We start from the raw sequence: 14,576 nt of genomic DNA on the forward strand, positions 1-14,576 counted from the left end.
GAGTGAATGCCAGCCTGTATGTAGCCTTGCTCCAAGTCTGTACTGAATGTTGTGAGGTTTGAGTGAATGCCAGCCCTAATATCTAGCCAGCCTGTATACTAGCCTTGCTCCAGCCTGTATGTACTTGAAAGCTGTACTGTGAGGTTTGAGTTTGAATGAATGCCAGCCTGTATCTAGCCTTGCTCCAAAGCTGTACTGAATGTTGTGAGGTTTGAGTGAATGTCACCCTGTATCAGCCTTGCTCCCTGTATCTAGTGAATGCCAGCCTTCGTAGCCTTGCTCCAAAGCTGTACTGAATGTTGTGAGGTTTGAGTGAATGCCAGCCTGTATCTAGCCTTGCTCCCTGGGCTGTACTGAATGTTGTATGTAGGTTTGAGTGAATGTCAGATGCCTGTATCTAGCCTTGCTCCAAGGCTGCTCCAAATGCCACCCTGTATCTAGCTGTACTGAATGTTGTGAGGTTTAGAGGTTGCCAGTGTAATGCCAGCCTGTATCTAGCCTTGCTCCAAGGCTGTACTGAATGTTGTGAGGTTTGAGTGAATGCCAGCCTGTATCTAGCCTTGCTCCAAGGCTGTACTGAATGTTGAGGTTTGAGGTTTGTATCTAGTGCTCCAAGGCTGTACTAAATGTTGTGAGGTGTCAGTGAGTGCCACCCTGTATCTAGCCTTGCTCCCAAAGCTGTACTGAATGTCACCCATTATCTAGCTTGCTCCAAGGCTGTACTGAATGTTGTGAGGTTTGCCAGCCTGTGAATGCCATGCCAGCCTGCTATGTAGCCTTATCCAAGGCCTGTATCTAGCCTTGCTCCAAACTGGTTGTGAGGTTTGTAGCCTGAATGCTGTACTGAGGTTTGAGTGGAGTGAATGCCAGCCTGTATCTAGCCTTGCTCCACGGCTGTACTGAATGTTGTGAGGTTTGAGTGAATGTCACCCTGTATAGCCTTGCTCCAAAGGCTGTACTGAATGTTTTGAGGTTTGAGTGAATGCCAGCCTGTATCTAGCCTTGCTCCAAGGCTGTACTGAATGTTGTGAGGTTTGAGTGAATGCCAGCCTGTATCTAGCCTTGCTCCAAGGCTGTACAAGGCTCCACTGAATGTTGTGCTGTAGGTTTGAGGTTTGAGTGAATGGCAGCCTGTATCTAGCCTTGCTCCCAAGGCTGTACTGATGTTTTGAGGTTTGAGTGAATGCCAGCCTGTATCTAGCCTTGCTCCAAGGCTGTACTGAATGTTGTGAGGTTTTGAATGCCAGCCTGTATCTAGCCTTGCTCCAGGCTGTAGATATCACTGGAATCAGATTGTGAGGTTTGAGGAATGCCAGCCTGTATGTAGCCTTGCTCTCTGAATGTTGTGAGGTTTTGAGTAAATGCCAGCCTGTTTGCAGCCTTGCTGAATGTTGAATGTTGAGGTTTGAGTGAATGCCCTGTATCTAGCCTTGCTCCAAAGCTGTACTGAATAGTGAATGCCAGCTGTATCTAGCCTTTACTCCAAAGCTGTACTGAATGTTGTGAGGTTTGAGTGAATGCCAGCCTGTATCTAGCCTTGTTCCAAGGCTGTACTGAATGTTTTGAGGTTTGAGTGAATGCCAGCCTGTATCTAGCCTTGCTCCAAGGCTATACTGAATGTTGTGAGGTTTGAGTGAATGCCAGCCTGTATCTAGCCTGTACTGAATGCTGAGCCCATAGATGTAATTCAGCTAGGTGGAAAGGTTCAGAGAGGTTTGAGTTTTGGGGTTGTTGTTATAGTGAGTGCCTTGAGGGGCTGGTGGGAAGTAAGGGAGGCAACCCCTGCAGTGGCTGACAGCCAGATGACCGCCAGGAGCTGTTTCCACCATAAGGACATAGTCCGAGTAAGACGACTGTCACAGCCAACATGTAACTCCTGCTTGTTGTGGATGATGTGTTTTACAGGACCACACCTAGCTGATCAATTCTGAAATTAGCATCTGTGATACCTAGATTTAGGTGAAAGAACTCCATGAAATATTATCTTTTACCCAAAATGTTGAAAATATTACTTGTCATCATGTGTGAAGCCCATTTTGGTGTCCCCCAACATTGATATTGCTGGAATATTGCTAAATGAAGCATCCAGCCCCTCATGGTAGCTTCTGTGGTCATCTCACCACTCATGCTTCAGCTGAAAGGTTACTGAAAACATATTTGGGGTCATTTGTTTGTGTTTGTGAAGTGCAAATTTGTAAGTTCATAATAATGGTTGCTAAATAATGTTTGCATGTCTTTCTTTGTTTTCTTGACCTCATTAACTTATTTTTCCTTATCCTGACTCATGCTCTTTTGCTTGTCTTCTTTCTTCTTGCTAACATAGTGGAACACTTGTATCTCCTTATTTGAAGCTCCCTTCAAAGTAAAATCACTAATTGGTACTCACCACGAAGTTGCTCCCCTTTGTCCCCTGGCGGAAAGGTGTCGCCACCCTCTTGCCATGTGCTTCACTCTCTCCTTCTTCGCCCAGTGAGCAGGATGTGAGAGCCTCGTGTCTCCTTACACACCATATCCTTTGATATTTTCTTAGTTTTACCTCTCTTAGGCTACTATAGAGGTATAGCTAGTATCCTTTACTAATTTGTATTGATTATTTATCGTGATTTCTACTGTTTATTCACGGTATTCGCGGATTGTTCAGCTAGCTTTACGCTGATGAAAATCTGTACTATTTGTAGATTACGCTTTTTCCGCCTCTGATCCGCATGTAATATGCCCTAGTTGTTCTACGCCGCAGCGCTTTGATTCACGCTGCAGTTACTGCATTAATCTATCTCATTCTGCATTTAATAAATATCATCTTTAAGGCCTTAAGACGTGCTGCAGATAGGTCACGCAAACAAGGGCAAAACATGGCAGATAGTCCAGATATTCCATCCAGTCAGCTGCTAGCGATCGAATTCTCTCCCGCCTGGTGTGCTGCTAGAGACCCCTGCGGTAGAGGAACGGGACGCAGTCCGTTACCTCGAAGAAACGACCGCCTCCCCAGACATCCCCGGCCATCGCAGACCAAGTCTAAGAGGGCCTCAACGCCTTCTCAACGCAGACTTAGGACCCCAGGGCAGCGCAGACTTCCAAAGGGAAATCATTTAAGACAGCGAGAACTTTCTCAGCCGAGATCGCTCCAGCAGCAGAATTGGGCCTCTACGATGATCAGCCGATAATCATCCCCGACTTACGGCACAAGAAGCGACCGGGTGTCAGCGACTGTGACTTCTGCAGAGATCACCATGCAGCCTGATGCCTCTACACTGACGCCGGACGCTATTGATGTGGACCCCATCGCAGAGAAGACGCCGACGACTTCGGCCACAGATCATCCCAGAAGACATGATGCGGCAAATTATGAACATCATGGAGGACCACTACAAACTGCAGAAGCAGGGTCCGAAGCCTTCGCTGAAGGCTCCAACGTAGACAGCACCCCAGAGGCACCCCCGTCAACGTAGCAGCTAAGACGATGTCACCTTCGCTGGAAGGAAGTCCCGGACCACCTTTGACGAAGGACCTAGATGTACAGCCTTCGCTAAGGTCTTCGCTGGACAGATCATCACCATCTTCGATTTCATCCCTAGATATGGACTCGGACCATCAGACGTCACGGAGGCCTTCGCGAAGGTCATATCATCGATCCCCCGGACCGGACGCAAATGAAGCTTCGCGAAGGCATTCGCGAAGGGCACATGATTCCAGATCTTCATCATCTAGAAGGACATCGAGGGACTATAGAAGAGCTTCGCGAAGCTATCAACGTTCGCCTCACAAGTCGCCAAGAAGATCATCCCATAGACGATCTCCGCTTCGTTCATCACCATGTCGATCACCCGTCAGGTCACCACATAGAGCTGCGCACAAGTCAATTAGATCGCCACAAGCATTATCGGACATACAGACAGCTACACGCAGTCCCGAAGAGCATCAACCATTCGTTAATGATGATGGTATTGAGGATGATGGAGGAATCATTTTCTCCGATGCAGAGATACGGTATTGGATGGTCAATAACCTAGATCTCTCATCACCATCTAAAAGTGGCAATACAGCGCAGACTTATTTGATGAAAGAAGACGATCCAGATGCGATCACACTACCCCCGATCGACCCGATCGCGGCAGTGCCACAGAATCTAGATGCAGCTTTCCAGAAAGCTACGAAAGTTCAGACACCACATCTGCCAAACTTTCATGCCAAGAAGTTCTCCACGCATAACATGGACCCCTTCTACAAAGCCCAGGACATCGATGAGAACTATAAGATCATCAGCGATGTCAAGAACAAGATTTACAAGATGGATGATCGCAAGTTGGCTCATATAGAAACCATGACGAGACGTATGTTCTTTGGGCTAAATAGATCTAGGACGATCAATGAGACTCTTATTACTAGATTCCGTGATTCCACGACTGAAGATGATAGAATGATTTACTCTGCCTTACTTATGCAAAAGAAAGATCAGCAGTTCTTAACGGATCATCTTACATCTGTTTCAGCAGCACTGACCTTAGCTCGTCGTCAAGGCCTCCTCGCTTCCTGCAATTGGGGTGAGAACTTTACAGCCCCACTTTATACAGCCCCGTGGTCGACAACATCCATCTTTGACGGAGAAATTGACAAAGTCGCCAAGGAAGTCTCTAAGGATTCCAGGGAAGTCCTTATGATTAAATCGATGGACACACTAGCCAGCGTCATTCGTCAGACTTCACAAAGATACTCAGGCAGATCTAAGTTCACGGGCCTACAAAGAGCAAGAGACAGGAAGATAGCCAGCTCTAGAGGTAAAGATTCTTTTCGACGCCCATATGGCAACTATAGAGGAGGGTCAGGAAGAGGCAGGACACCCAGAGGTTCCCGCAACTATAGACGCTGAAACACAGGTTCGGAACGACTGGAGTCTTCCACCCCCAGCCGTTCCAGTACAGCCAGCACAAGTGGGTGGACGCCTCCAACTACACTGGGAAAACTGGGGAATATTGCAAGACCCTTACGTCTCCAACATTCTTCAACACGGATTTCGTATCCCACTACAGGCCAAGCCTCCGCTGACAATCAAACCCCTCAAGTTCGATTTACAAGCGCAACAACTACCAAAGTTAAGAGAGGCTGTTTCATCACTCCTATCCAAACAGGCCATAGAAGTAATAGATCAAGCAAACATCGAACCAGGTTTCTACTCCCCAGTTTTCCTAGTTCCCAAGAAAAACTCCACGGAGAAATACAGACTCATCTACAACATGAGCTTTTTCAACAAGAATTATCTACACAAACCAATCGGGTTTCGCAAGATGATACATTTACCTCAGTTACGCCAGATGATTCGATCCCTATGGACTACATGGGCAGCATAGATCTACAGGATGCCTACCTGCACATCCCCATTCATCCCGATTCCAGGAAATACCCACGGTTTACTCTAGAAGAGCTACATTACCAGTGGAAAGTACTCCCCATTCGAATATCATCAGCCCCTGGCTATTCACGAGGATAACGAAACCGATTATCACCTTTCTACATCGTCAAGGGCTACGCAGTGCATTTTACCTCGACGACGGGATACAAGTAGATCAAGATCCACAGCGTCTCAAACTACAGTTAAATTACATCATAAAGCTACTAACACAACTAGGATGGTTAGTAAACTTACGCAAGTCGGACCTAGTACCATCGCAAGACCTACAGTTCCTAGGTATTCGATTCATCACAAATCGCAACCGTATCGTTGTACCAGAAGACCGTTGGCTCAAGATACAACAGACCATTCCACCAGCTCTACTCTCTCCGTTGCCACTTCGACAATGGCAGAGCCTACTAGGACTGTCACAGGCAGATTACAGTTACGTCCCCTACAGGTCCTCATCAACGCACATCTCAACGATGTACAACCATTCAGTCTACCGAAACATCTCAGACCTCATCTACTATGGTGGACCAAGAAATCGAATGTCTGCGAAGGGATTTGTTTAGCAGAGCAGGAATTCAAAACCCATCTATATGTAGACGCGTCACTCCAAGGTTGGGGAGCTCATCTCGCCAACCACACGATATCAGGATTATGGAATCAGCAAGAAAGCAAAATCAACGCCATCCTACATTGGAGCACATTTCTACAAAATGCGCACCTAATGATCCATACAGACAATTCGACAGTGGCGTTCTACGTAAACAAGCAAGGCTCAACGAGATCGCTGAACCTTTTGAACCTAAGCTTTCAACTGTTCGATCTAATACAAGATCTAAATCTACATGTCAGAGCAGTTCACATTCCCGGAGCCAGAAATGTACTAGCAGACGCTCTCTCTCGGCCTCATCTACCATCACCGACAGAGTGGATGATCAACAGGGAAATATTTGCACAGATAATCAAGCAATTAGGAGCGCCGCTAATAGATCTATTCGCCACACGATTCAACAATCAACTACCGACATTCGTGTCATCAGTCCCAGACCCTCAAGCTTGGGCAACGGACGCTCTAAGTCTATCATGGGAAGGCCTCAATGCGTACGCGTTTCCGCCGCCAGCAATAATACCTCAAGTATTACAGAAAATCAGACAAACAAAGAGCCTACAACTCACTTTGGTCGCGCCTCTACTGGTCTAGCCAGAACGGTTTCCATACTAATTCAAGAAAGTCGGTCAACCAGCACTGGAGCTACCAAGCGCCAAACCTGTTAATTCATCCTCACACCAAACAAGTGCATGAAACCCAGGAGTGTTCCAACTACACGTATGGACTGTATACAAATGTGTTTAAACAAGAGAGGATATTCTGCCAGGGCGGCAAAAGCAGTCACGCTTGCCTTACGTTACTCAACTCGTAACTCTGTACGCACGACAAGTGGCACAGTTTCAAAATTATGCAGCAAAGAAAGGTTTTACAGCGAGAGAGGCTTCACAACCTCAAGTGGCAGACTATTTGTGTTACCTTCGCCAAAACAAACATTGAAAAGGTTCAACGATATCAACATATCTTGCCGCGCTTAGTTCTGTAATCACCATGAGAACGGGGTCAAGTTGACAAGATCTCCAGAGTTACTGGCCTTACTACGGGCTTTCCGATTGGAGGACCAAAAGCGAAGTTCCACTTCCAGCTTGGGATCTGAATATAGTGTTACAACACCTCACTAGTGAGGTTTATGAACCATTGGAATCGACAACTTTGAATTTCTCTCACAGAAAACACTATTTGTAATATCTCTAGCCATGGGCAGCAAGAATGTCCGAAATTCACGCTCTAGATTACGAGGATACAGTTTGATGACAATCATAACACAGCACTCGGACTAAGATGGGATTTCATCGCTTAAAATCAACTGCCAGGTCAACCAGACAGATTATTCCACATCCCGGCGCTTATCCTCTATTCTCGGATCACAAGATACACAAGACTTATCACTGTGTCCAGTAAGAGCTCTCAAAGTTTATTTACTTGATTTATCCAAAACAAGGAGAAGATTTCTCAAACGTTTATTCATCCCCTTATCGCCCTCACTTAATCAAACAGAAGTGTCACGGACCACAATATCTATTTGGATAAGGACTGTCATCCTCCCGTGCCTACAAGGCAGCAGGCTTGGACCCACCAACAGCATCAAATCCACATGAGATCAGGGCACTGGCCTCCACCTGCAGCCCTGCATGGTAACTGTTCATTGAACACGACATGGAAGGATGCTATTGGAAATCTAACATAGTGTTTCATGAATCACTACCTGAGAGACATCACTACAGAAGATGTCTCTAGCATTCACCATTCGGACCACTGGTCCCTCGCTCAGCAACTGACAGTCCCTCGTAGGCGTTAACTGTACCCTCACAAGATTAATATGTATTATATACATACTTATCTAGCTTATAACTCTGAATTATTAGGGCTATGTATATATATTCAGCTTAAGTTATTCAGCCTTAAGCTTATACTATGATATGTTCAGTTTCAGTGCCTCTATTAGAGTCACTTATATATATATATATTATATGTATTGTTCAATATATTAATAATGTAATTCCCCTTTTAATGGCATTATCAAACCCATGGTTTTAATACAGGAAATATCCTAAGTCTATGCCTTCATGAAGTTCCCGTGAGGGGATATTACAGTTACATCTATACAAAATCACTAATTATAAATCCAAAGTATTCTGTTACTCCCACCTCCGTTTCATTAGGGATTCTACAAGCAAAGAGCATGAGTCAGGATAAGGAAAATATGTAATTTTGGAGTAAAATTGATATTTTATACTTATCCTGACTCATGAGGTTAGCTCCTCCCATCCTCCCCACATAACACTTTGGATTTCCTGTAAGTCCAAGTGTTGGGCTCGCCAAAATCAGGAGAGAGTGAAGCACATGGCAAGAGGGTGGCGACACCTTTCCCGCCAGGGGGACCAAAGGGGAGCAGCTCGTGGTGAGTACCAATTAGTGATTTTACTTTGAAGGGAGCTTCAAATAAGGAGATACAAGTGTTCCACTATGTTCGCAAGAAGAAGAAGAAGACAAGCAAAAGAGCATGAGTCAGGATAAGTATAAAATATCAATTTTACTCCAAAAATTACATACTTGTATACTTGTGTATATACTTGTATACTTGTGTATATACTTGTGTATATACTTGTATACTTGTGTATATACTTGTGTATATACTTGTATACTTGTGTATATACTTGTGTATATATTTGTATACTTGTGTATATACTTGTGTATATACTTGTATACTTGTGTATATACTTGTGTATGTACTTGTATACTTGTGTATATACTTGTGTATATACTTGTGTATATACTTGTATACTTGAGTATATACTTGTGTATATACTTGTGTATATACTTGTATACTTGTGTATATACTTGTGTATATACTTCCCACAAATGAAAGCGCTGCTCTGGGTCAACCAGTACATGTCTGATAAAAATCTGAAGATTAGGTTTGCAGCCCAAATACAAGGTATGGCAGTGATAAAATACTAGTGTACATTTGTCAGCTTCCTAATCGTGATGGTGTTCTGTTGCAGTATCGTCCTCTGCTAGTGTGCGGCCAGTCGTGGTGCCCCCTTCGGTGGTACCACCTATGGAGTTGATGCAGCCACCTCCCCCTAGCTATCCCCCTACCGCAGAAGCACAAAATTCTTTGGTCCAGTTCAATGACAGGGTCACACAAATAATTCCATCTCCTATAGGTAAGCACTGCGCACAGGGTCACACAAATAATTCCATCTCCTATAGGTAAGCACTGTGCACCTCATCCCACAGATAATTTCTTCTTCTATAGGTAAGCACTGTACACCTCATCCCACAAATAATTTCTTCTTCTATAGGTAAGCACTGCGCACAGGGTCACACAGATCATTTCTTCTTCTATAGGTAAGCACTGCGCACAGGGTCACACAGATAATTTCTTCTCCTATAGGTAAGCACTGCGCACATCACCACACAGATCATTTCTTCTTCTATAGGTAAGCACTGCACACAGGGTCACACAGATAATTTCTTCTCATATAGGTAAGCACTGTGCACCTCACCACACAGATCATTTCTTCTCCTATAGGTAAGCACTGCGCACAGGGTCACACAGATAATTTCATCTTCTATAGGTAAGCACTGCACAAAGGGTCACACAGATAGTTCCCTCTATAGGTAAACGCTGCACACAGGGTCACACAGATAATTCCGTCTACAGGGTCACACAGATAATTCCCTCTATAAGTAAACGCTGCACACAGGGTTACAGAGATTATTCCCTCAATAGGAAAACACTCTGCACAGGGTCACACAGATAATTCCCTCTATAGGTAAACACTGCACACAGGGTCACACAGATAATTCCATCTAAAGGTAAACGCTGCACACAGGGTCACACAGATAATTCCCTCTATAGGTAAACACTCCGCACAGGGTCACACAGATAATTCCCTCTATAGGTAAACACTGCACACTGGGTCACAGATTATTCCCTCTATAGGTAAACACTCTGCACACTGGGTCACACAGATAATTCCCTCTATAGGTAAACACTGCACACAGGGTCACACAGATAATTCCCTCAATAGGTAAACACTGCACACGGGGTTACACAGATAATTCCCTCTATAGGTAAACACTGCACTCAGGTTTACACAGATAATTCCCTCTATTGGTAAGCACTGCGCACAGGGTCGCACAGAAAATTCCCTCTATAGGTAAACACTGCACACAGGGACACACAGATAATTCCCTCAATAGGTAAGCACTGCACACAGGGTTACACAGATAATTCCCTCTATAGGTAAACACTGCACACAGGTTTACACAGATAATTCCCTCCATAGGTAAACACTGCACACAGGGTCACACAGATAATTCCCTCTATTGGTAAACACTGCACACAGGGTCACACAGATAATTCCCTCTATTGGTAAACACTGCACACAGGGTCACACAGATAATTCCCTCTATTGGTAAACACTGCACACGGGGTCACACAGATAATTCCCTCTATTGGTAAACACTGCACACAGGGTCACACAGATAATTCCCTCTATTGGTAAACACTGCTGCGGGGTCACACAGATAATTCCCTCTATTGGTAAACACTGCACACGGGGTCACACAGATAATTCCCTCTATTGGTAAACACTGCACACAGGGTCACACAGATAGTTCCTTCTGTAAGTAGGTCTGAATTTATGATGGTCTTAGTCAGTGTGTTCAGTTTGAACGGTAAGCATAATGATGTGTCCAATTTGAAGAATATGTATCTTCAAGAGTATCTTTGTGAAATCTTTGAAGGACATCTTTGTGGAAACATTGTGTCCCAGTTTGAATAATAACTGTCACATATATCATGAAAAAGTCAGTGTTTGCAGTTTGTCTATGTCCAGTATCCATTTCTTGTTTCAGACTATGATGAGGAGGAAGTAGCAGGCCGCTCTGAGGAGTCCAACAGTGGCCCACCAGCGTATGAAACCATCCCAGCCTCAGAACCTGATCTCTCTCTAAGACCCAGCAAAAGTGCTCTCAAACTCAAGAATGGCCAGGCTCCACCAATCCCAGCACCCAAACCGATCTCACATAAAAAAACGTCAAGTTTAGCCAGGCCAATGAACACTTCTGCTGCAGGCATTTCAGGAGAACCTAAAATATCACCACTCCCTACACCAATGGGAAAACCAGGGCCTCCAAGAGCCCATGTCACCATAGCAGCCGAGTGAGTGGAGGAGAGCAGTAAATCATTCCTGTTCTAAAATTGCTTAACATTTCTTTTTTGAGATCAGTTTGATGGTATATTTGTTTTTCTATTCCTGTTTGTCAAAAGACAATAGGTTTCAAGAGAACTTATGTCATGGCATTAATTGCCTGTCTGTTTAAGGTCTTTCTTTTTAGAACAAAAAGGAAAACTCTGATAAAACTTTAAAAAGTCTTCGTCATACCTCATGGTGTAGGTAAGTACTCACAGGATGACAATGGATAGCTACCGTTATTAGACACATGTTCTGAATATCTTTATGAGATAATATTGGCTACTTGAAACAGGTGTTGTGTAACCAGTTGAAAGTTATCAGCAACGAGTGTTGTGTAACCAAACTAGGTTATTCAATAATAGTGATGTCATAATGCCAAACTTTCTGTTGCCACCTCAATATATTTAAATAACATTATAGCTCAAAATGTCAACCAAAAAAACATTAGGTTTGTGGATAATTAACATTCTATTTCAGTGTCCTGAGGATAAGTATTATTTTTCAGTTGAATATTTATATTTGTTTATTTTCATCTATAATGTAGTCGTGACAGAGTTATCTCCCTTTTGTTTTTGTTTACTGGATTTGTCATCATGGATGACACTGTCTTCCCGTCCTGTGTGTAATAAATAGATCACAAAACTCATGGACATTGAATATGGAACATATTCCAACTCAATATGTTTAAACGTTTTGATCTATTCACTCAGTGAATAATTCAAAACGTTTAAAAATATCTCAGAATATTTTCCATGTTCAGCACAGACAGAGGACACACAATTCCTCAACGTTAGTTCACAGTATCTGTCAGTTCGCTATAAGCTTGTTCATTATATCCATTAAGAAAAAGTATATTGTATATCTATCAGTTTGGGGGCGGTGGGGTAGTCTAGTGGTTTAAGCGTTGGCTCGTCACGCCAAAGACCCGGGTTCGAATCCCCACATGGGTACAATGAGTGAAGCCCATTTCTGGTGTCCCCCGCTGTGATATTGCTGGAATATTGCTAAAAGCGGCGTAAATACAAACTCAGTCAGTCAGTCTATCAGTTTGTTACAAGTGGGTATTTGTTGTAAATGTGCCGTTGTTATTTCCTAACATAGTTTGCTGCCTTCTGTTTACCACCAATCCTTGAAAGAAGTTCATATCCGACTTCTGACTGTGGCTTGTTGCAGTGAAAGTGATAAGGAAAACATCCCTATGATGACACAGTCACATCAGGCGGCATCAGCAGCAGCAGCGGCAGCAGCTTTGGCAGCAGCGGCAGCGTTGCATCAACAGGGGGACTATGACAACATCCCCGGTGACTCTGATTCTTCTGATGAGGAAATCCACTATAAAGATGATGATTGTAACAGTAAGTGGGAATACCTGCATGTGAAAACACGTGTACAACATACGCCATGACACAGTTCTCATCCCCCATACACTATGCCACTATTGTATTCCTCATACACCATGCCACTATTGTATTCCTCATGCTTCATGACACTATTCTATTCCTTGTACATCATGACACTATTGTATTCCTCATACACCATGCCACTGTTGTATTCCTCATACACCATGCCACTAATGTATTCCTCATGCTTCATGCCACTCTTGTATTCCTTGTACACCATGACACCATTGTATTCCTCATACACCATGCCACTGTTGTATTCCTTGTACACCATGCCACTGTTGTATTGCATGTACACCATGCCACTGTTCTATTCCTCATACACCATGAGACTATTGTATTCCTTGTACATTTTGACACTATTGGATTCTTTGTACACCATGACACTATTGTATTCCTTGTACACCATGACACTATTGTATTCCCCATATACCTTGGCACGTTTTTTCTCGTACCCCATTGCACATTATATTCTTCATACACCACAATACATTGTATTCTTGTAATGCCATGATACTTTATATTCCTTTATTCTAAGATTCAGAGAAGGATCACCTTTCCATTATTAGTCTGTCTCACAGTCCCTGAACCACATTATTTTCCCTTCCACCCAGCAATGCTCCATTGGTAAAGCCCTTTATGAAGCAAGTCTAGATTTCCGAAGGTTCGAATCTCAATGGAGCTTCTTTATAATTTTAAATGGAATTATTTGTTTCTGTCAAAATGATATGTACATATATTCAGAGACTAGGTCTTGGTGTACATCACTATGACTGAGGGTTGCTTTCTGGGTAATGCTGTACCACTTGTTTAAATAGTTGGTGTAGTCATTTCTTAGATACTAATCTTGTACTGTATGTTTCAGCTGGCTTAGCTGCCAAGGTGGCAAGACAAGACAGCCTGGCTCGCTCCTCAACAACAGACCATCTCGAGAGAGCTCATTGAAAAATATCATACCGAACAAGAGTGAGAACGAAAAACAAACAGACACAGGAAGCCATTGGTTCCAAATTGACAAGGTAAGATTAAACATGAAGGATGTGCGTGAATGGACTGCAACTAGCTATCAGATGTATTGTCTCCAGTCATAGCAGAGAGCTACCAGCTTTCACAAGAAGTTACCATACCTCAAACATGTGAAACAGGGGGTTTCAGTGACTTATACAATGTAAATGTAAATGCTGAGAGAAGGGACCTGATCATCAGTAGGAGAACTCTCCAAGACCATTGTTTAACACTTGCCTTCATCTTTGAATTTGTTGTTTTACAGGCGGTTGAGTTTTACGACCCACACCAGAGGAGTTAGAACAGAGGAATATTTTGTACAGTAGGTGTTTTCCTGTTCACTTGTTTTGCAGGAGTATTATTTGATGTGGCAAGATTAAGAAAAATCATCAGCTCTGCAAGCTGCTGTCTTGTTAAAATATTTAGGGAAATGTAGTCCAGTCATGGGATGCTGTAGTGATAGGGAGAGCACTTCTACTGTTAGGTGTAGAGTGGGGAGGGAGCAGGAGCCTCCAGAATGTCCAGTGATATACCAGAAAGCAGCAGGCTATTAGTGGGAAGTGACACAATGGCATTTGTGGACCACCAACCTATGTACATCATATATCGTAGAGTGATCAGTCATCGGTCTGAATTGAATTACACCAGGTAATCCTGTTGGTACACTATATGGAAATAAACATATTCATTGCATATGTGGACTAACGTTTCTTTTACTCTGAATTTCATACAGTAATGTTTACATCAATATTTGCAAAATTCTGTGCCTCCAATACATACAATTTCTGTTTTACATTATTCTACATTATTCACAGCAACAACGTCATTCATTATTACAACTCAAATCTTGAAACAACCTGAAGTTGACAGAGTGCCACATAACCATAGTCTGGACTATAATTATTGTATGTTTATAGAGTAGGACTATAATTATTGTATGTTTATGGAGTAAAACCTGC

The 14,576-nt window shown here is 43.3% G+C and overlaps 1 protein-coding gene across 1 annotated transcript in view; it reads left to right on the plus strand.

Annotated features, from left to right (window-relative positions):
• Positions 1-14,576, plus strand: part of LOC124263972 (phosphatase and actin regulator 4-like) — a 109,228-nt gene that overhangs the window by 81,562 nt on the left and 13,090 nt on the right. The window contains exons 6-10 of the mRNA XM_046698702.1: positions 9,008-9,172; positions 10,872-11,178; positions 12,386-12,567; positions 13,478-13,631; positions 13,883-13,939. Of these exons, the coding sequence (XP_046554658.1) occupies positions 9,008-9,172; positions 10,872-11,178; positions 12,386-12,567; positions 13,478-13,557 (734 nt within the window). The 3' untranslated portion in view covers positions 13,558-13,631; positions 13,883-13,939. The remainder of the gene's footprint in view (positions 1-9,007; positions 9,173-10,871; positions 11,179-12,385; positions 12,568-13,477; positions 13,632-13,882; positions 13,940-14,576) is intronic.

This window comes from Haliotis rubra, unplaced genomic scaffold (assembly GCF_003918875.1).
Source record: "Haliotis rubra isolate DU_JTF1 unplaced genomic scaffold, ASM391887v1 Scf90, whole genome shotgun sequence".
NCBI classification, from domain to species: domain Eukaryota; kingdom Metazoa; phylum Mollusca; class Gastropoda; order Lepetellida; family Haliotidae; genus Haliotis; species Haliotis rubra.